This window comes from Engraulis encrasicolus, chromosome 24, assembly GCF_034702125.1.
Source record: "Engraulis encrasicolus isolate BLACKSEA-1 chromosome 24, IST_EnEncr_1.0, whole genome shotgun sequence".
Lineage (NCBI taxonomy): Eukaryota > Metazoa > Chordata > Actinopteri > Clupeiformes > Engraulidae > Engraulis > Engraulis encrasicolus.
In genome coordinates, this window is record NC_085880.1 from 44,619,300 (window position 1) to 44,642,071 (window position 22,772).

At 41.6% G+C, this 22,772-nt stretch overlaps 1 protein-coding gene and 1 long non-coding RNA gene across 2 annotated transcripts in view; one reads left to right on the plus strand and one right to left on the minus strand.

The window, feature by feature from the left end:
• The window catches only part of tm9sf3 (transmembrane 9 superfamily member 3), a 33,356-nt gene that overhangs the window by 660 nt on the left and 9,924 nt on the right, over window positions 1–22,772 (plus strand). Inside the window, exons 2-6 of the mRNA XM_063191849.1 lie at window positions 3,901–4,096; window positions 8,587–8,709; window positions 13,599–13,759; window positions 20,941–21,018; window positions 21,477–21,608. Coding sequence (XP_063047919.1) covers window positions 3,901–4,096; window positions 8,587–8,709; window positions 13,599–13,759; window positions 20,941–21,018; window positions 21,477–21,608 — 690 coding nt within the window. The remainder of the gene's footprint in view (window positions 1–3,900; window positions 4,097–8,586; window positions 8,710–13,598; window positions 13,760–20,940; window positions 21,019–21,476; window positions 21,609–22,772) is intronic.
• Window positions 17,596–20,048, minus strand: LOC134441157 (uncharacterized). Its single transcript, XR_010033102.1, has 3 exons — window positions 19,787–20,048; window positions 18,418–18,864; window positions 17,596–17,682 (listed from the first exon to the last, which is right to left on the minus strand). It is a non-coding gene; the product is annotated as an uncharacterized LOC134441157 (long non-coding RNA).

Sequence of the window (22,772 nt, forward strand, 5' to 3'; positions counted from 1 at the left end):
TTAAAGCCTGTTATGTCCGTTTCTTTGTTAATGCTAGCTAGCTCGTTAGCAATCCACATCCGGCTCGGGCCCTCGCAGTTGTCTGACGTTACCTTGTGTTTCGTCTGGTTTTACGAGTTTGGTAGGACAGGTGGAGAGTTCGCATTGTTAGTGTAGGTTTTTGTTGAAGCGTTTGTAATGTTACGAGTTGGTATGGCCATGCACAAAGCCACTTGTGCTCTGTGAATGAGCTGTCAGACATTGTGCGACTGTATGGCATTCCTAGCATGAAGCCTGGGCTGTGGGTGCGCCCGATTCATACATTAGAACCACCATGAGATTTAGAACTATTTATCACTCCAATTGATGGACGATCGGAGATCTTGGGGGGCACAGAAGTGCAATGACTAGTAAAGCTGCGTCCATGCACCACGTAGCAGTAGGCCTGTGTTGTTGTTCGGTTGTTGTGCAGGCTGGCTGACATACACCATCTCAGTAAGATATATGTGCTAATGCTATTCTTTAATTACCCCGGTTCTGTCCACTCCACACAAAGTGATGTCTGTGATTTGTAGTAGGCCTACTAGTCAGGCAATCACAGACTAGTGTTATTTGGAAACACCGGGGAGATAATGTGACCAGACGTGATCTTTGTGATCAATAGGTATGCTTCTTCCCGGTGTGTCGTGGCACTAGCCCATGTGTAGGATAGTCCAAATAGGCTCAGCTTTGAATACACCTTTAGTACACAGTGACAGTCCCCATGTCGGGCAACTTTTATGACTCCAGGCGGATACAATATGGCTTCCAACACGGACAGTGTAGTAAAGAGTAAACACGGGTAGACGTCATCTTCCTCTTCTTTTTTTTGTTGCTATGATAAGGTGTTATAAAAGACCTAAACATTCACAAGGCTGTCATCCCGCTTTCACTGAATATAATATGCTGCTCTCTATTCTACATTTTGCTGTAGCCATGCCTATACATTGCTATAAGTTGTATAGCTGTTCTTTAATATAGCCATAGCAATGGCTGGTGGAGGAATAAGTCAATCATACATCATTATCACCATGCATTGTTGTCATTAATGTTAAATGTTTGTGTTAAACACAGTATACAACAACAGCAGTATTTTTTTAATTGACATGATTATTTTATCTAAGATTTTTTTTTTTAAACATGCACATATATAATATTCTGCAGTAACACTGTAATGAAAAAAAACCCTGCAATTTTGACCAAGTAGGCCAACTGCAGTATTTTTTTCACAAGGGATGTTTTTAAAGTCAAGATCAAGCACTTGTATGACTAACATACTGTAAGATGTTTTGAAGTACCGGATTGACTTCCCTGGCAAGCTGGTGGAGAACACACAGTTTAGTTTTAAACTGTTCCTCCTGTAGATCTAACACTTCAGCTAAGCGTGCATTTAAAGTCAAGGCTGGGCCACTGTCACAGAACTTATGATTTAGCTAATATCTTGGATTGTCTTTAAAAAAAGAAAGAAATCCATGCAATACAACACTCACCTTGCCCAGCATTCTTTGGTTCAACACCAAATTGTAATTTCATCCATAGGGAGGGAGTGCTCGCCCCTCGAGGGCTGGGAAGCTGAAAGTAGTCTCTGTCCAACTTACCATTGCACACCAAAAGCGTTTAAACCAAGGTAGAAAAATGCAGTAGAAGGCAACAATGTTTGCTCTAAGCATCCACTACTGCTCTGAAAACTGAAAGTCTGTGGTGTGTTGTAGAAGTGCTCGTCACAGCTTTCCAAAATAAAAACTTTGCCTCATGACGTACTCAATGCAACCTGACAAGCTGGATATATACAAATCACCTACTATGTAGATTGGTTAAGTAATTCATTTGTCTTTACTATATAGTCAGGCAGAATATGTGCCTGTACTTTTTGCTTTTTGAATGCAGATGGGGAGGAATTGACACCTGCTGCATATGGTTTCCGTCGCGGAGCTTCAGCATGACTTCAATTGGTGCTTGTAGTGATGCAATGCCTGGCAAAAGATCAGACCAGATTATTTTGTTGCAGAGTGATAAATAATTTAGCCTGTCTTATCATACAATACCAAGAGGTTTTTTGTTTTGTTTTTTTGGCACTACGTAGTGCATGTGATGCACTCAACAGGTTGTAGGCTTAGGAGGGAGCAAGTTGCTGAGCAAGGCCCCAGTAAGAGATAAGGTTACCATGAGCTCTAGGCTACATGTTCAACAATGAATGGCTAAAAGCATTTCAGGTCAGCATGACACACATTTACATGGTGTTTAGTAGTCGTGTTGGTTGCTGTTTTGCTACAGTACCTTGTAACTGTAACAGAGAGAGTAGAGAGAGAGAGGTTCCATTGGCCCATTGTTTCCGGGTTCTATTATTGCAAGGGGGAGGGGGGTGAAACCCCTTTTAGGCAGACCTAAGGACTGTTCTATTCAATGTTAGGAGTATTATGACACGCCCCTTTAGGCAGACCGGAACCTGGTCATGTTAGGTGCCCATAGCAACCTATTACATTGGCATATCTCTATATACTTAAAGAATCTCTGACTGTAAGTAATGAAGGCTGCACGTTCCCCTTGTGTTCCAACATGGTGACACAATAGGATGGCCATGATCGATATACAGTAGGCCTGGAGATTCTTTCTCATTCTGCAGTGCAGACTTATTTGGTTAAAAAAAATGCATGCAGTCGGCTGGAAGTTCATATTTCACTTTTTAGTACCATTTTTTTAATCTTCAACTTTTAAATATTAAACTCTGTCAGTCCTCAGATTGCTCACGGTGGTCAAATGTAGTTCCAAGGCTGGGGTCAGAATTCTCAATGAATCCTCATATTATTTTTTTTAATACATGCAAATAAAGAATATATGCCCATATCTGCCGATATCGGGTAAAAGTCAGGATAATGGCAGGTTCCGGTTTCTACTCAAAAACTATGTCTAGATAATTGTCGTGTAATTTTGTTCACTAAGTTATATTTTTGAGACATGTCCCCTTTAAGAAAAAAGTAATTGGTATCCTCCAAATGTTGCTGTGTAAACTATCAGCTGATTTGCTGAACTAAGCAAACAGCCAATCATTACAGTATGTATGCATACCAACTCGTGTCTGTTCACACATACAACCTCTCATTGTGCTGGCTTGGCTTACTCTGGATATTATTGACAAAGAGATGGTCTACTGTAGATAGAACTGATTAGAAACTTGAAAGCTCATACCACCAGACTCTGAAGTAGTTTCTTTCACCAAACAATTAGATTGCTGAACAAATAGTTACACACACACACACACACACACACACACACACACACACACACACACACACACACACACACACACACACACACACACACACACACACACACACACACACACTTTCATTTATTCATTTATTTTTGAAACAATGAATTTTACTCTGTTATAAACCTATAATGAGATGTAATAAAAAGGAATCTTGAATTATTGTGTGTTTTCCCTGTTCCAGTACACAGATGAAATGGAGGGGCCGTATTTGGCCCCCGGATGGGTCTGAGTTTGCCCACCTCTGGGGTAGAGATAGAACTGATGATTGTGTGTTTGTTTGTTTCCCTGTTGCATTCCTCTTTCGAGAGAATCTACTACACTAATGCTTGAGCTGGCCTTGCCCCAGGGCAGACTCCTGACATGAGGGTTAGTTTAGTTTAGTTTGTGTGTGTGTGCGTGTGTGTGTGTACTCGTTATTTACTCTTTATGATTTAAAAAAAAAAAAAAACTAACCCTCTTTGCAACTGCACTTGTTGTTCTGTATATCTCCTGTGCACTTTGTATTTGCTTGTGATGTTGGCTTGATTATGTCCTCTTTTGAAAGTCGCTTTGGTTATAAAGCGTCTGCCAAATGCAATGTAATGTAATGTAATAATGTTTCCCTGTTGCAGTACGCGGATAAGGAGGAGGTGGTGCTGTGGATGAACACGGTGGGGCCGTACCACAACCGGCAGGAGACCTACAAGTACTTCTCTCTGCCCTTCTGCGCGGGCACCAAGAAGACCATCAGCCACTACCACGAGACCCTTGGGGAGGCCCTGCAGGGCGTGGAGCTGGAGTTCAGCGGCCTCGACATCAAATTTAAAGGTATGTGCCCAACCGTGGCGCTAATGTTGGTGCACTTGTCTGCTACACGGCCGACCTGGGTTCGATCCCTGGCCCGGGTCCTTTGTCAGCCTTTCCCTATCTCTCTCTCCCAATTTGCTCCCTGTCTCTCCTTCACTGTCTTGTCTCGTAAAAGCCAATAAAGGCCTGAAAAGCCCCCAAAAAAGGAGGCCCTGAAGGGCGTGGAGCTGGACTTCAGCGTACTCAACATCAAATTTAAAGGTATGGCTATTGGCTAGCGACCAGGGGGTCAGGATTTGGCTGGTTAGCTTCGCCGATTAGCAAGGCACTTCCTCGTCGTTATTTTCACAAATTCACATCATATCCGGGACCACTTTGTTCATGATGATTGGTGGGTGCGCCATTGCTCTCAGCACATGCACGAGTTTAGGGTTGGGCACACAGACCTATATAGGTCTGTGGTTGGGCACCTTATAATACCTCCATGCATCCAATGCCCGTCTTTCATATAGCTTTCTGGTCAACCCTACGGCAGTCAGCCAGTTAAGTGCCACGTTACTGAGTAAACTGGTCCCGGAAATGAGCTCCATGAAACTCCATTTTGGAAGCTGGAAAATTCGTTCAATTTTGGCTGAATTCACTAGCCTAGCATTTCCCATTGAAATGACTGGGGGCGGGACTTATTCACTCTCTCCAGGTCTTATACTACCTCCATGCTAGAGACAAACAATATTTAAATTGATTTCCAAATTCCAGCACCATGGTTAGGGTTAGGGCTAACCTGGTTCTCACATGATGGTTGTTACCAACCATCTGGAACATTGACAATCGCTTAGCTCTGGAAAGGCGTGGGTGTGTTCAAAACAGCTCGAACCTGATTGGAGAATTCCTGTGGCTTTTTTTGAACCACAACTTCTTGAACCACTGACTTGTGTATATACCTCGCCCTGCGATCTCGCCCTGCGATGCTGATTGAACAGGCCATGAAATATCTGATGCCGTTCGGGCTCGTCTAAGATTTCCAGACCCTCGTGCGAGCTCACGAAGTTAAACGAAGATGCACGAAGCACGAAGGGTCTGTGTGAGAGCCAGGCTAGTATACTACAAAGCTGGTTCAGTAGTAAACCAGGTTAAGTTCACCTTGTGGTAGAGGTAAATCATCTAATATGAGTGCCTGGAGTCCTAATTTTCTAAATTGAATGATGCCTGCTGGTACATCTATTAGCAGGTTTACCACTTCCTGTAGGTTAACTAAGCCCGGTTTACTACTAAACCAGCTTCTTAGTATAGGCCCCAGAGCCAGAATCACGTTTAAGGACTTTGGAAGATGCCTTAAATCTTCCCTTTAGGACTCAAAGTCCACCTTTACCTGGTTAACAAATATGCAAACAACTTCAACACATGCCAATACCAAATAGTATAAACTACTCGAAAGTGGTCCAGAGATTCCAGTAGAGAACATTGTATTGATTTCAAATGCTGTCCAAGGGCTTTCTTGACACAAGGAGAATGAGGAAGCTGGAATCAGCTGCAATAATGAGATTGTTGGTCAGTTTTTAAACATGCAATTTACTGTATGTCTCATAGGGCTGCACGATTATGGAAAAAATCATAATCACGATTATTTTGGTCAAAATCATAATCACGATTATTAATCACGATTATTGATTTTTGCAGATTTTTTTGAATGAATTGCATGCGGGATGAGCAAAATTAAATAAATTGTAATAATTATGTAAAGGCAATGGCATAAAACTTTAGTGGACAGATTTCTGGCCAGAAACACCAGCCTGTCAGTATGTTCTGGCTTCAAGGACGCTCTCAAAAGTAGGTCACTATTGCCACGATTAAATCACGATTAAAATCATGAGTTCGATTTCACTATTTTATCACGATTTTGATTATTTTTCGATTAATTGTGCAGCCCTAATGTCTCACTATCCTAGTGGATAAAACAACGTAGAAACCCAGTCTCTCAGCAAGCCTTCACATACCTCTCTAACTTCTAATAGAGGAAAAAAACATTGGCAGCAATAGAAGCGAGTCACAGTTGACTCTGGAACTCTCTCAGATGCAGAGGCCGATTAGGGTTATATGACACCCCCTGCTAAAAACAGCCACTCCATCCACTATTGAGTTAAACGGCCTTATTGTTGTCCTTGAAAAGCTCTTGGTATTGCACATCGAACTGCTATGTTTTTCCAAGTTTTTGAATAAAAAGGCGATCGTGTCGTGTCTGTACTGTACAATACATCTGAGACTAGGCCTTTTTTATAGGTCCTTGTATTCAAAATCTTTGTTCTAGTTCCTTCCTCAAAGTGCTGATGCCCTGTTTGACAAAGATTAATCTGTAGCAAAACGTTTTGCATGTCGAGGTTTATTCCAACTATATATATTTTTCCAGAAACATCAAAAAGACTGGAATAATGAAATTATAAACGTATAGAGTGCAGGTGTGAAGTCACCCAGTTGGTTATAGTGAGCAGCAGCTAAGATGTGGTTTAAAGCCTGCCTAAATAGTTCTCTTCTGATTGAGCTGACGATTACACTTCACTTGACACCAGCCTCATACACATGCCATGACCGTATCATGAGACAGTCATAGACGAGTCATAAATATTGTCGATGTTGTGTTTTATGGTGGGGACATGCAAGTTGACATTTTTTTGGGCTGTCTTTACTATAATCAAATATCACTTCATGAAAACAGTCATGAAATGCTTATGACATTGGGAATTCTTGTGACACGTCCATGAGTGCATCACGACTCTGTTATGACACTGTTATGTCATACGTATGACGCCGGCGTCAAGTTAGTCAAGTGTTGTCGAGCTGCTTCTGTGGGTGCCTGACTGAAATCTCCTCACGTTTTGAATGGTTTTCATTCCAGAGTGCCAGCAGTCAATACCAACATGATCATGTATATGAAGTGGGGTTTCCTTATGCCTGGCCAGGCAGATTATTGCGACTCACAATATGTTGTATTGTTTTGTACTACATGCACACAAAAATATTAGAGCTCCTTTAAATTAGCATGTTGTATTTTGTACAACTGTCATTACTACAAAATCTCCAATTTGATCTCAAACTATTTGATCTAATTTCCAAGTAGATCCATTGTTGATTGATACCTTGGTTAATTACCTTTTTTGAATACTGTGTATTGGATACATCGGCATTTGCTGTGAGGCCTTGTTCTTAAAAGGGCAAGGACAACCTCAGTTCTACTTATTACTTCTGTAACGCTTTACCAAGGATACATTCTGGCTTTCTGCTTTAATTGATCGCATCGTTATTGCATGAATGACGGCAAGCACAGTGTTTTTAAAGAAGAAAGCGAGAAAATCTATATTCTAAAATTAGCAGTGAATGAAGACTCTGCCCAAAAAACAGCAGTGTGTGTCTGCCATTAACTGAACATGACAGCTGGAAGAATCAGCATATCGGCCATGGAAAATCTTCATTTGTTGTTTTTCCATTTTTCTGCTGTAATTTGTTTGGACCCCTATAGCTGCCATTTGTTAGGCTGTGCCTGGCTGCACTGCTCAGTGCACTGCTCAGCCTGTTTCTTCATCATTCACTGTGATTGATCATGCCACTTCTGTGTCAAAGACGTCCAACATGACACTGTCCTTCAGTGCTAACAGATGCTTTTGCTTACTGTAACTGTGAAAAACATGAAATTTCAAAACCATTTTTTGAAAAGTGAATGCATGAAAGCCAAGCCAATTTTTTTTTTTTTTTTTTTAAATCTCTTTTTTTTGCATTTTTATCCATTACACTGAAGGACATGTTGGACGTCTGTGACCCTTCTGCTGTTGTTTAGTATGTCAAATGCAGATTCATGGAGTTGCTTCAAAACTCCTTGTACTCTTTAGGATAGGAAGACGATAAAGGCTTTGGATTTTATTTTGGATGTTGTATGAAATAGAGGAAGGGGCATGTACTGTAGTGTATGGATGAGGCATTTATGCATTTATGCACTCCACTCAGTGCAGTCATTTTAAAGGGACACTGTGTGAGATTTTTAGTTGTTAATTTCCGGAATTCATGTTGCCCATTCACTAATGTTACCTTTTTCATGAATACTTACCACCACCATCAAATTCAAAGTATTCATTTTGACTGGAAAAATGGCACTTTTCATACATGAAAAGGGGGATCTTCTCCATGGTCCGCCATTTTGAATTTCCAAAAATAGCCATTTTTAGCGGCAAAAATGACTCTACTTGGACCATATTAGAAAATATTTGTTTATTACTCAGTAAACTTTCATGTAAAGATCAAATTTGGCAATAGGCAGCGCAGTTTCAATGAGCAGCGTAGTTGCAGTACCTTCTTTGACCATTTCCTGCACAGTGTCCCTTTTTAATACTATTTTTTACAAGGTATGAACCTTCTTTCCTTCCTTCTTCCCTTCCCTTCCCTTCCAAATTCAAATCATTAAACTCCTCAGTCTTGTGTTTGAAGTTTCTGTGGTGTTAAAAAGAAAGTGCTGTTTGTGTCCGCAGATGAGGTCATGCAGACGACATACTGTGAGATCGAGCTGGACAAGGCCAAAAGAGACGCTTTCGTCTACGCCATCAGAAATCACTACTGGTATCAGATGTACATCGATGACCTTCCTATATGGGGTAAGGATGACTTTTTTTTCTTTCCCTCACTTATCAGTGTGTTGTCTTCACATTGTTTTAGAGGGGGTGCTTAAATTGGCCATCAAGAAGTGCACTTGGGACAATGGCAACTATGGATGTGTAAAATGTACATAGAAAATAGACTGCTTGGACTCTCTTCTATCTGCTGATAAAAACAAAGTTTACGTTGTCATATTGTCATAAATTCACTGTAGTTTCAGGGAAATCGCATGTAAACAGACTGGGTGTTTCTCAAAGTGAAGTGTTCTAGCCTAGGTAGTGCGAGTAACGCCCATATTTTTGCAGGAGTCTCAATTATTAATTACTCTTCTTATTTATTGGATGCTGCTTGGTGAAATCCGCAGGAAATAAACGTTACTTGTAAGGCTGTAACGATACACTCGACTCACGATTTGATATTTGACCTACAGTGCAATAAACCCCACGAATTCTGAAAAGTATCTCCTTTGAAGCTTGGAAGCTCTATCACATCAAATCATATGGTTGTTTTCTGGATTGATGGTTAACAAACCTTTGCAAGGGCGTCTAACGATACTGCCTCCTTGCGTCACGATACAGTAATGTGACTGAGTATCACAATTTTTCGGTTGGATCCAATATCGTTACAGCCCTAGTTACTTGCACTAGCAAGACTAGAACACTTCACTATGAGGAATACCCACTGAGTGAGTCTTAATATGCGACCTTGCCTCCTCCACTTGCGCTTGTCTCCTCGTACCGCCTCCTGGCCCCTCCTCCGTGGAGAAAACGATAAAGTTTCCCAGGTGTCAGCCTAGCCACAACAACTTTTGAGGGACTGTTTTTCATTCACCATCCCAATTGCAAATGAGAAAAAGACTCTACAATTGAGCTTTTGCAAGATATTGAAATATAATGCTGTTGTCAGTGATGTCATCATGACGAGAAGCAAGTGGAGGAGGCAAGGTCGCATATTAAGACGCACCCACTGTGTGTTGTGCACTTGCTTGCATCTTTGACCTAATATGACCTGCTGTGACAAGTGAACATGGCAGAAGTACTGTAGGGCTTTAGGAGTTATACCAATATGAACCTAGAAGAACGGCTTCAGTGAGGGTAATTTGTTGATTCATTTTTCTCATTGCAATCAAAGTAGTTGATCAAAAAGTGACTTAACCCATTTAGCCTAAGTCCTTTTTGGGAAATGGTGCCCTCACCAAGTTACTTTAGACAAGACATGCAATATGCTGGCTCCTACAGTTAGTTACAGTTAAATATGCTTCAAATGACCTCCAGATATAATCTCATTGCAACCATTTATCAAATAGATATGATTGTTTTCCTGTGGTGCTTGGATACCAGGAAGTGTTACTGCTCAAAGGGAAATGCAGTACTGTACTTCTATGTGACTGAAGTGAGATGTCCATAACTGAACTTGCAGGCAGGGAGGCATGAATTCAATCATTTTGTTCATTCAAGTTTATAGGCCATATCTTTCACCCTGTCTATTGTGACACAAAGCTAGGAACTTGGTCTGGCCAATCTCGCACACTAACCGACTTCTTAAGTGAAGTGATTTTGTATATCTCTGTGGCCAAGGCAGCAGAGCCAAATCACACCCCCTCATTCTGTGTAGTGATGGAAAATGCAATCTCACCCATTTCACTTCGCTCACTCCAGTCATTGCAATAAACATGATGCACCATTGTGTCCGCTAAAAATGTGAGATTGTGTGCGCCTACCCACCAGGCTGCATATTAGGGATGTTAATAAAATTGAAATGTATCGATGTATCGGAAGTATCGGCCGGCGATTTAATCGAATCGCATCGTATCGTATCGTGGGGCATTCTCAAGAATCGAAAAGAATCGAATCGCTGGCCCCTGTGTAATGCCCTAGCTCCATAACACAATAGTACTGGAAAAGTAATTGGAAAAAATCGAATCGAACCGAATCGCATCGTATCATGGGTAATTCTTAAGTATTTCTGTATGAAAAGGAGACAATCCGCACACTTCAGGTCTATTTTTTATGCAAAGAAGCTTTACTTGACTCGGCTGATGAAGGTCTAAGGACCGAAAGCTTGCAAGTCAAGTAAAGCTTCTTTGAACAAATATAGACCTGAAGTGTGCGGATTGCCTTCTTTTTATACAGAAATTTCTACTGAATCCTGCACCTTCTAAACAGATGAGCGGTGGCCTATCACAACTTAAGAATTCTTAAGTATCAAAAAAAATCGAAACCCTGATTTAAGAAATCGATACCGTATCGTATCGTCATGAAAGCTGTGATTTACACCCCTACTGCATATTGTTACCCTGCTGGTGGCGGCTCAGGTGGTAGAGGAGCCGCTCGGCAACCAGAAGGTTGCAGGTTCAAGCCCCGCTCTGCCTGGCCTATCCAAGTTGCTAACCCTGCTAGCAACTAGGCTTTCCAGAAAAGCACCTGTTTTGCACTACTTTAGTTCTGATATGCCTGCTGCTCTTGATTCATCCAACCATTCCAACTAAAAGCCAACTGGGAAACTCCAGCTCCCATCCCATTGTCATTGTGACACAGCACTCCACAGCACACAAATGAACACTGGACTCTGCACACAACAAAATTGCATTTATGCCTAACCCGTGCAAGGGGGCAGCCCTCAATGGCGCCCCTAGGGAGCAGTGTGGCGGGACGGTACCATGCTCAGGGTAGCTTTGTCATGGATGGAGGAGGATGAGGGAGAGCACTGGTTAATTACTTCCCCCACCACCAACCTGGCGGGTTAGGAGTCGAACCGGCAACCTTTGGGCTACAATTCTGACGCCTTAACTAGAGACCGACCGATATGGGTTTTTCTATGGCCGATGCCGATGCCGATATTTAGAGGTCAGAGTCAGCCGATGGCCGATGTGACTGGCCGATTTTTTGGGCCGATTTTTGAGGCCGATATGCTATCATATTATCCTTAATTGGCATGCTAAAAATATACCGGTATATAAACAATATTCTTTTTCATTTATTTATCCATAACATGCGTATTTTATTAATTAAAAGTAACATGTTCTATTTACACACTTAATATTCATATATATAGGCCTAGTAGAAATATTATGTATTATGTATGTAGTGAGGGCAGAATACAGGAAAATAAACAAGGGGCCGGGCCGCACATTAGCGGTGACAGCCTATTGTGTGATGACCGGTTCAATGTAACAAATACACAAGGGAGGCAAAAGCTGTCTGGTGGCCCATGATTTATTTCCAATATTTCAAGAGGCAATGTAAGAAAAAACACAAATTGCATAAATATTATTGTGTCAGTGTAATGAATTATCCACATGTACATGGTTAATAATTAAGCTTATTATTAATTGTTATTTATTATTATCTTGTTATTTTATTGTTGCCTACAATCATTCAATGCATGTTTATAAGCTGTTTAATTTGTATTTAATTCTTATTATAGCCACCACTACTTGCTGTTCCCCGGCACTTAATGGGTCAATGTGAAACTCGTGCTGATCCAATCAGATCAAGTGCCTCTATCTCACATTCACGCAGGCAGCGATGTAAACAAAGGCAGCTCTCCTCTCTGTGCCTCCCTCAGTTTAAATGAGCAAGTTCTGTCGTAACCTAGCATGTTTAGCTAACTTGCTACAGCCTTCAAAGAGGCAATTTTACAGGATGGATTCACAAAGCTATCAAAAAATAATGTCACTTTTGCGAAATGTGCTTACATTACAGCATGATACTATTCCAACTGTGGGTTAAAGTCACAAATAAAAGTGCTAAGCAATCGCTAACGCTAACCGCTATTCAGTTTGGAGTGTTTATAAACAGCTGTTGACTGTTGACTGTTGCCGTAACTGGCTCCTGTTATTTGGTGACGGACGGTGATAATATAACAATGAATGACATAATATGATTACTACCAAAGCGCCGATTACATTTTGTTTTATTAACAAGGTGATAAAATAGTACCCAAACTACCTCGGCCCCGACTGAAACTTGAAAAATATCTTAGCATCATGCTTTAGTTCCCAGCCTGTCATGAACTCAACAGTGACACATTTTGCAAACTAGTTCATCTACAATATTGGGATTGACATAATCACAGATTCAAGTATATTTTCAAAAGACTCCCAACAACTCCAGAAAGTTGCAATGGCGATTTAATAGATAAAATCCATGCGTCTCAATTTCAGGGATAGTCCTTAGGTCAGTAAAAGGCATCGTGGTCACACACCACAAGCAACTTTGATTTCAACTCCGTTGCCGTTGAAAACAAATAGACATGGGGTGAAAGTCAATCACATGTCAGAAATGCATCCTTTTTTGTTAACATTTCGCTCAGATTTTAACTTACTATTGTATTTTTAGAGCTAAACTTCACACTGGTTACCACCAGTATTGGGGCTCCGAGTAGCTGCCCGCTGATGTGCCTGATAGACAGGTGTGCCTGACAGAGAGGTGTGACGTTCACGAACGAGTCGGTTCTTTTGAACACAGCTGGGGGAGCCACTCGATTGTTATTTCGTTCGTTTTTCATTAACGTGACCTCATTCACGTGACCTCGACCTTAAAATCGGCGCAACCAAATGAGAAAATCGGCCGATGCCGATTAATTACAAAATAGCAAAAATCGGCCGATTTAATCGGCCGGCCGATCGATCGGTCGGTCTCTAGCCTTAACCGCTTACCATGACTGCTTTTTTTTTTTTTTAAGTGAAAGGCCATTGGGAAAGGTACAGACCTGTACACACCTGTAGCATGCCGTTCAGGCTCATGCCTGGCCTTGCCCCCACCCCCAAGTCTCTTCCGCTTTTGTCTGGTCTACACAGCTTCATTGGCCTATCGTTTGAATGAAGCCACAAAAATCCCATAGTGCACCACTTCTGTAAGACTTAATGGGGTGTTTGTTTGAACAGGTATTGTAGGAGAGGCGGATGAGAACGGAGAGGACCACTACCTGTGGACCTACAAGAAGCTGGAGATCGGATTCAACGCCGACCGAATCGTGGATGTCAACCTGACCAGCGAGGGCAAAGTGAAGCTGGTACCCAACACCAGGATTGCCATGTCTTACTCAGTGAGTACATTTCAATGTCCTTGCATTTGTTTTTAGATTAAAAAAATTTATTTGCCATTTGTGCAGGGACTAGTAGTCCAGGCACATAGGAATTCCCCTGCAGGCCCTCTGAGTAAATGGGGGGGGAGACTAAAAATTCAAAAAAAGTGATCCACATAGAAAAATCAAAAGAATCAGAAAATCAAAAATCAAAGTGAGTCAAATGCTCTATTTTGCCATCAGTCTGACTGTAATGGGGAAGCTATTAAAGCGGGGAAGCTTTTAAAAACTCTGCCTGTTTAGTGGGGATATTATTGTCCACTCCACTGTGTCTCAGGATGTATGTACAGTGCTTCTGTCTGAGCAGTGAATCAGACTCTCACAAGGGGAATGTGAAGGCGGGGATACTTCATACTTGGTTATTATTGTTTTAATATTTTGTGTCTGTGTCTGTTTCTGTCAGAACGTTCTTACTATGTACTATCAGGGTGGACACTACACTTTTCACACACACACACACGCACACGCACACACATACACACAGCACATTTGAGTCACGGGGAACAAGATTCGACAATGCAAATTCATTAGACAATCTGATGGTGATGTAGGTCCCTAAAACGTTGGCATTGTTTTTTTGCATTCGTGGTTGTTGCAATACACAGTTTGAGGACTTGCACCACAAAATAAGCAACATCTGATCTCAGCTGATCACATTATCCTTCATGAGTGGAGATGCAACACTTCTGTGACCTGAGGAAGGCCGACAGGCAGAAATGTGGTCACATTAAAAACCTGTTTTATGTAACTCGGGAGTGTGCGGCACTTCTCTCCTCCCACATTACCTTCATACCATTCAACTCAACTGATGCACATGAAGGTGTGTTATCTATCGAAAACACCTCTCTGGCTGGCATACTCTGAGCAAGAGCTATGGATGTTCAAACCATCTCTGGAAAAAGTTTATTTAGCCAAGTGATAAGGAAATGAAAACGGCTGCACAGTATCCAGGGTTTTTTTTCTATAGGTGTAAAAGAAGTGTTGACTTTACATATTCAGCAAAGGCTGTCTTGTATGTGAAGGTGCACTTTAGATGGTGAAGGCCTACTATATGTGTGTGAGTGACAATGTGTAGGGGTATGGAATCTGCTCCATCAGGTTTTGTAGGTGTGGGTGTGGAGAGGTGGGTGGGAAATATCCCAATTTAGACCCGTGCCAAGCCTGTAAATACCTTCAGAGGAAACTACTCGGAAGCTTCATAAAACGCTTCATTAGAAATTGACACGACCGACAAACCAACCGTGGGTCACAATTTTATCAAGACTTGCAGATCCACCGCAGGCCTCTGCTGCCAGTGACTGACTGATCCGCGCATATGGCTCAATGGTTAGAGAGCTGGCCTATAGATCAGAGGGGTGCAGGTTCAAATCCCACTCTTACCACTCTTGCCTAACCCCACGTTGCTCCATGGCCTGGAACCAATACCCTGTACTTAAATGTGAGGTGGGTATACTGTATATAATTGTGCTATTCTAAACAATGGACCAATCAATATGTGGGAATACTGAAATCACTGAAATTTTGAAGTGGGTATACTGTGTATACCTGCGTTCTACATAGACTACACCACTGCCCTTATGTCTTTTCGCTGTGCCATGAGTACCCCCTAACTCATGCTTTACATCACTTTTTCTATTCCAGTGTGACTATGCTCCATGCATTTGTTGAAATTATGAATTCCTTTTCCCTAGTACCCCCTGCAGTGTGCTCCCTGGTTTGGAACCACTGGTGTAGTGTATTGTAATGTGGTGTAGTCTAGTGGAGTGTAACCCAGCCAGCCTTGAGACTCAAGGGGTCTATCTTCTTATCTAACCTCCTGTCCTCGCCTTGTGCCTGTGACCTCGTGCTTTGTAGTGAAAGCAAATAGTCATCCTAGGCACAATAACGTTCCTGGGGACTTTTTTTTTTTATCATTCAGCATCCCGATTGCAAATGAGAAAACAACCTTTGAATTGTGCTTTTACAAGATATTGAATTAAATGTTTATCAACAATGACGTCTTGCCTCACTCACTGCATGATGCCACAAGCACAAGGAGAGGCTGGGATGGTAGATACTAGGGCTATAATGATATTGTATCGAATTGAGAAATCGTGATGCACAGAACCACAATTCTGTATCGTGATGGAAGAAGGCAGTATCGTGATGGGCCTTTTCAAAGTTCTGTTACCCTTAAATCAAGAAAACAACCACATGATAGGATCTGATGGTGCTTCCAAGCTTCAAATCATTATCATTGTTATTTTCAAACGTTTTTTTTTTTTGACAAAATCACGGAGTGTATCGAACTATAGGTCAAAAATCGTGATGCGAATAGAATCATGAGTTGAGTGGATCGTCACAGCCCTTGTTGATATTGAAGTGAACTCAAGGTCTTTATTCCCTGGGAGCTGCTGCTGGTGGTGATGGTGTGACGTGGGGAAGTTGCAGATACTCAACTGTACAAAATCACAATTTAGGCCGTAGGGTGACAGCCCTTTTCGTTCAACCTCGCTCCACAGCTTCCGAACAGCAGGTCCCTTAGATGATGAAACGACCAAAGCTATGTTCAACTTACCGTGAAATGTCCGCTTCATGTAATCGTGCACGTAATTAAAACGGTGACATTTTAGTAAGAAATCTTACCCTCTGTAGGGAATGACGATTTTTACGTCACTGGACACCATGTGACCGTTTTAAACCAATCACGTAGCCGATTTACGGCGAAAAAGTGGCAAGCCGTTTGAAAAACTGAAAATAATGACAAGCCGTCTGTCTGACCTACCTATAAGAATCTCCCAAAATACCATTTTGAAGAGGGTATATAATAACAATTATCAAAAATAATACTCGTGCCTACATTTCTGGATTGGGACAAATTCTAAATAAATAATAAATAATGCTTTATTTACTGAACAAAGCATAATTATGCTATTGACATTTCATACTGTGGATTTGAGCAATTAATGGAAACAATTGCAATAAGTAGGCTATAGATAACCCAGACTATTGATAACCCTCTAAGTGATTGTAACTCCAAACAGTGCTTTGTTTATAGCACCAACAACTATTGTGCAAGTGGATGATAAGGTTACCTTTTCATGTTCACATATAATAACAATTATCAAAAATAATACTCATGCATATATCTCTGGATTGGGATAAGTTCTAAATAAATCATAAACAGTGCTTTATTTACAGCACAAGGCACAATTTTGCAATTGACATTTCATACTGTGGTTTTGAGCAATTAATGGAAACAATTACAATAAGTAGGCTATAGATAACCCAGGCTATTGATAACCCTCTAAGTGCTTTGTTTATAGCACCAACAACTATTATGCAAGTGGATGATAAGGTTACCTTTTCATATTCACATTAATAAATGGAAATAATCTAATGATCAATGATAAGGACCATTCAGGTATTCATGTTCATTTATTCACTAATAACTATACAACAAATAAAAAAATCAAAACAAGTGGCATACACATGAACCGGCATTTTCATGAACTGTGTGAAAGCATCCAGGTACACATCTTTTGCGCATGCCACAGCAAATGACTTCAGTGAGATTGAAGTTTACTGCAGTTGGGGGGCATGGGCATGACATGCCAGGACTGTGACTAAGCAGCCTCTTCAAAAGCAAAGCTGCTGTGTAAAGTGTCCGTGTCTCCTCTGCTGTGGTTGGTTGCTTTGACTTCCTCCTTTCTGTGTCGCTGCTGTCTGTCTGGCTCATTTCGCTGGACTGAGTCGTCTCCGCACCTGATGGTAACAAGTCCAAGACTGCATTCGTCGACAAGTTTCTCAGTCAAAAAACCAGTTCAGATGTGTTGCGTTTGGCGGGGGTGTGGAACACTAGCTGAGGAAAATCACGACTGAGCCTCTTCTTCAATATATCCTGTCTGTAAACACAAATCAACAAAAAAAGAGGCATATCAGTACAAGCATAGTGGGGCTTCATGTAGTCGCTGATATGTAATAGCCACCCTCACACATTAACTCGGAGTGAATAAATAATATTGGTGGAGTTTACTTGCTATGCAACAGATATAATACCAAGTATTCCCAAGGGAAGCACATACTGTAACGAACATCACACTATCAAGAATACTGCCATCCTCCTTATTTCAAAATATTACAAGTACAGTATGTGCAGATGACAAGCAGAGTGTTAGAGAATAATTTCAGTCAATTTCAACGTGCAGTTGTAATGCTCACACTACCCTGGACGTGTCAGTACTAGAGATTTTTTTTTCTTCTTCTTCAGCCTTTTCCGAGATTCTGGTCATTGTAATGAGGGCAGCGCTTTGTTTACATTTCAAAAAACATTTTTATTTATTCCCAAAAACCTCCAAAAGGTTATACAACATCAGCCGACAACTAGCAAACAGCGACACCCCTTTAAATATTTGGAGTAGGCCTATGTTGTAAACAATGTAAACAAATGCTGCCCCCATTAGAATAGCCTCATATCTCGGAAAGGGCTGAGCCGAAAAATGTGCCATCACGGGTACTGACAAGTTAAGGGTATGAGCAATACAACAGCATATTGAAATTGACTGAAGTGGTCCTTTAAGTCACATGCGTGAACTTTCCCTTGGATTTGACAAATTTGTAATACACTGACTTGCAATTACCTGTAGGTTGAAGCATCAACACCTTCACTTGACTGCACAAGGGCAATAAAGGCCTTCCTCAGTTGGCTCATCCTCAGCACCTCTTGGTTGATCAGTAGCCTTTAGCGGATTACCCTCTCGCAGAATAACTTGTAGCTCAGATCAATTGTTGGCCCAATCCTTACAAAAATATAGAAGAAGATGTGTGTTGTGAGAGCTTTCTTTGTGAGATCCATGTTGTGAGAACAAACTGTCTCAATCATAGGACACACATTGTACTGTGTTTCTATATAAAATTAAGATTGACTTACTGTTCTTTCTCTGCTCTGACAGGCTCACTCAAAAACCTTGTGTACTCTCTGTAGCAACTTCTGTGGTACTGCACCTCCAGAGCCACACAGTCTCTGTCCTTGATGTGAATGAGGATGCTCTTGGCTTCCTTTACTTCAGCTGCTTCCTGCAACTTGCCTTGTACAAAAGAAAAGAAAAAAGAATGAATAAATAGACAGGCAAACAATTACACATTTTTCCTGGTGGAGTGGTAATGTAAAAAAAAAAAAATGGCGATGGGTGTTGCACCCCCGTAGCCTCTTACTGCAGTGCAGATGGGGTTGCCAGCGGGCTTATTCACTATTTGCTGAAAAATACATCATAACAACATTGCTATGACAGTGCAGAGTAACAGATTAAGACATACATATTAAAATTTTGGTGACAGTAAGGTTATAACATAGGTGCTGTGCTAAGGGGTTAAGCACACAGATGTACAGCACAGCCAGGACACACCTCTTGAGCCTGGTCACTGAGGCTGCCCAGGGACAGAAGCGGAAAAATCCCAAGTGTACAAGTGAGAGAGGGGGGCAGTGGGGGGTAGGGGAATGGCACGGGGGATGGGATGGCAGAAGCAGTGTCTTAACCAGACAGGCCATCAGGCTGAGGAGCCACATTTCTGAACAGATATTCAGAGTCATATCAACATCAGGCATGCTTTGACATCCATATAAACATACCCTATCCTATTTAAGACAAAGTGTGATTCATTTAAACATCTCTAAAACCTAAAACACTGGGGGTACTATAGGCATGGGGATGTTTTGCAGGCTATTGGAATGTAATTTCACACCCACACACATAACACATTATGCCAATTCACACGTGCATTCATATTAGAATTAGACAAAAAAACAATGATTGTGCAGCTGTGTGGGCTAGATAGTCAGTCAACTTCTACTAACATCTGTGTGTGTGTGTGTGTGTGTGTGTGTGTGTGTGTGTGTGTGTGTGTGTGTGTGTGTGTGTGTGTGTGTGTGTGTGTGTGTGTGTGTGTGTGTGATTTGGGGGATGGGATGCATTCGCATAGACTGTGTGGTCGGGGTGAGAGTAATCTTACCTGCGGTTAAAGTCTGTGTTTTCGTTCTCTTTGACGTCTGCCACTCGCGACGATAAATTTGCTGTCTTTCTTGCAAATCATGCAGACAGCAGGAAGAACGGGGCCAGAGCTCGTGATGGCCAAGCTTGATCTGGATCGCAGTTTCCTGGTCGGAGTGGTGGTCACAGCCGATAAAGCGGAGGTAGCCTGGCTAGTTCGGGGGTCTTGTTGGCCATCTCCCCTCTCTGCCTCTCGCAAGACACGCCGTGTGACTCGTTCAATTTCCCGCTTGGCAATAAACCTCCGGTAGCATGTGGGATGGAGACCCGCATCCTCGGGAATTTCGTCAAACTCCAACTCAATACATTGCTTAAAATGTTCTGCTACGTCTCTGCACTCACCCTTCAATTCTAGCCGCTGCCGAAAATTTCGATATGTATTCCACCGTATATTGGTGAAATGCTGTGTTTCTTCATGCTTGACCGAAGATATATGCATGTAACACAACTTGCGTTTCGAAGATGTCTTTTTTTTGTACATTTTCGGTCGAGATTTCGTCTTCCTCGGTACTACTAGATGATCGACCAGCTCCTTCGGTAGCCATGCTACTTCCGTTTACTCCTCATCTCAGCTGACATAGCAGTTAGCTGATTCGTTCCTTCTGATGACGCTTCAACCGTGGCACCTCTCGAGGCGAAAAGTATTATTACGCCGGCCGAATATCTACATACGCCTCGGAGACAGTAGTTCGTCATTACACGTTGCGAATTTGAATAGCCTTGCAGTGCGGACTATTCCGAACAGAGGTTTTAAATCCTCTATATAAGTCTTTCTTTTTTATGAACTGAATGTCTGTTTGTTCGGAGGCTGTGGAGCGAAGTTCGGTTTCTGAAGCACTTTTCGAGGGTCACCTTCCGGCCTAATTGGCCTTGGCCACTTTTCAGAATGAACATAAATGTGATCAGCGAGTTGTGCTGAAATGGTTCTCCTCATTTTGTAGTGAGCCCTTTTTCTCATGAATTAATGAAAATGTTTCCGTCATTCTATCGAACATACTGTATGTAACCAACGTCAGTATGTTGCATCGTAGTGTAGTTGTATGATTTTCATTCACAGATTAATAAACGATTAAAGTACCAAGTGTATTTTAAACATGATCTGTGCTTTCACCATAGGTAAAATGGAAGAAGTCGGATGTCAAATTTGAGGACCGATTCGACAAATACCTTGACCCATCCTTCTTCCAGCATAGAGTAAGTGAATGTGTTTCATTTTTCAGATTTTTGTTGTTGTTCCTGTCTTTGTGATCTAAGAGGAAATGTTAACATAAGCATCAGTGAAAGCCATCTAACCATTGTATATGCCTAGTGTATACTGTAAGCACAAGTGCTGCTCTTTTTCCAGGCCATTGTCTGATGCTATTTACCTTTTGCATATGATTTCAGTGATAAGTTGATGTGCAAGCAAAGCCAAGGTTTGAATATCATCATTTGCATATTAGCAACATGAAGGAAATGTGTGCAGAATTAAATAGTTACGTCGAGTTTACATTGAACTTTCATTTAATTCCGAATTGTGTGTTCACATGACATGTTTTAAAGCGGAATTAAGCCTTATTTAGAATTAAATGTAGTTAATTCTGAATGAAATGTCTCATTTAAACAAGGCCATTGTGTGCCTCTAATACCCAGTGTGCCCTTGTGTTCCTCAGATTCACTGGTTTTCAATCTTCAACTCCTTCATGATGGTCATTTTCCTGGTGGGTCTGGTGTCCATGATCCTGATGAGGACGCTGAGGAAAGACTACGCCAGATATAGCAAAGAGGAGGAGATGGACGACATGGTGAGCCTCGTCCGCTTGGCACATTTCAAAAGTATGGGTGTGGGCCAGGGATGGAAATAAGCACCCGTCCACCTCCTAATGACGGGTGAATTTGGCCTTAGGTGGGTGAAATATGTCTACCCACCCTTGACGGGTGAAATTTTTCTACAGGCGCCCGGGTTAATGCAGCATCCAACGTCAAAAGTTTAAGCAAATTGGTAATGAAAAGAGTTATTGGCATCACAATAACTGAATTTATGACCTCTGAAACAAAAGCATTGATCAGAAAATGATTTTACTTCGCATTATAATGTTTGGAACGGTTGAAAATGAACTGGTAAAAATAGTGACTGTTAAAACTTGTGAGTGACTGGTAGATTTTAGAATCTACCTGCCACAGTGACTGGTGGAGAAAATGTTAAGCTCCACCCCTGGTGTGGGCCCTGCTGCGGCTCAACCAGTAGGGCACTGCACTGCTACACCAGAGAGAGTAGAGAGAGAGAGGTTCCATTGGCCCATTGTTTCCGGGTTCTATTGCAAGGGGGAGGGGGAGAGAAATCCCCCTTTAGGCAGACCTAAGGACTGTTCTATTCATTGTAGGAGCATTATGACACGCCCCTTTAGGCAGACCGGAACCTGGTCATGTTAGGTGCCCATAGAAACCTATTACATTGGCATATCTCTATATACTTAAAGAATCTCTGGCTACACCGGTGACAGCCGGGTTCGAGTCCGGCCCGAGGTCATTTCCCGATGCTCCCCTGTCTCTCTCTCATAGTGAGCATAGGCAGAGTTTGACATCAGGGGGTGCAAAACTATAAATAGGAATATTAATGTGGTCCAGGAAGACAGATGCTGAGGCACTCAAGGTTGCAATTTTTTTGCTTTTTTATTTGGCTGCTGAAGAAGGCCATAAGGGCCGAAACGCATAGGCATTGTAGCCAAATAAAAAAGTAAAAAAAATTGCAACCTTGAGTGCCTCAGCATCTGTCTTCCTGGACCAAGTTTGAGAGCCCCTACACTGATGAGCACCAAGGAAAAAAGGTGAAGACCCAGAAGCACTCCAATTACCTGCTTGTGTAGGAATATTAATGTATTACAAAAATATAATATGATTCATATTAATTTCATACTAGCGTGTATTTTAATCAAAACATTTAAAATATCAGTACTTTTAACATTTCT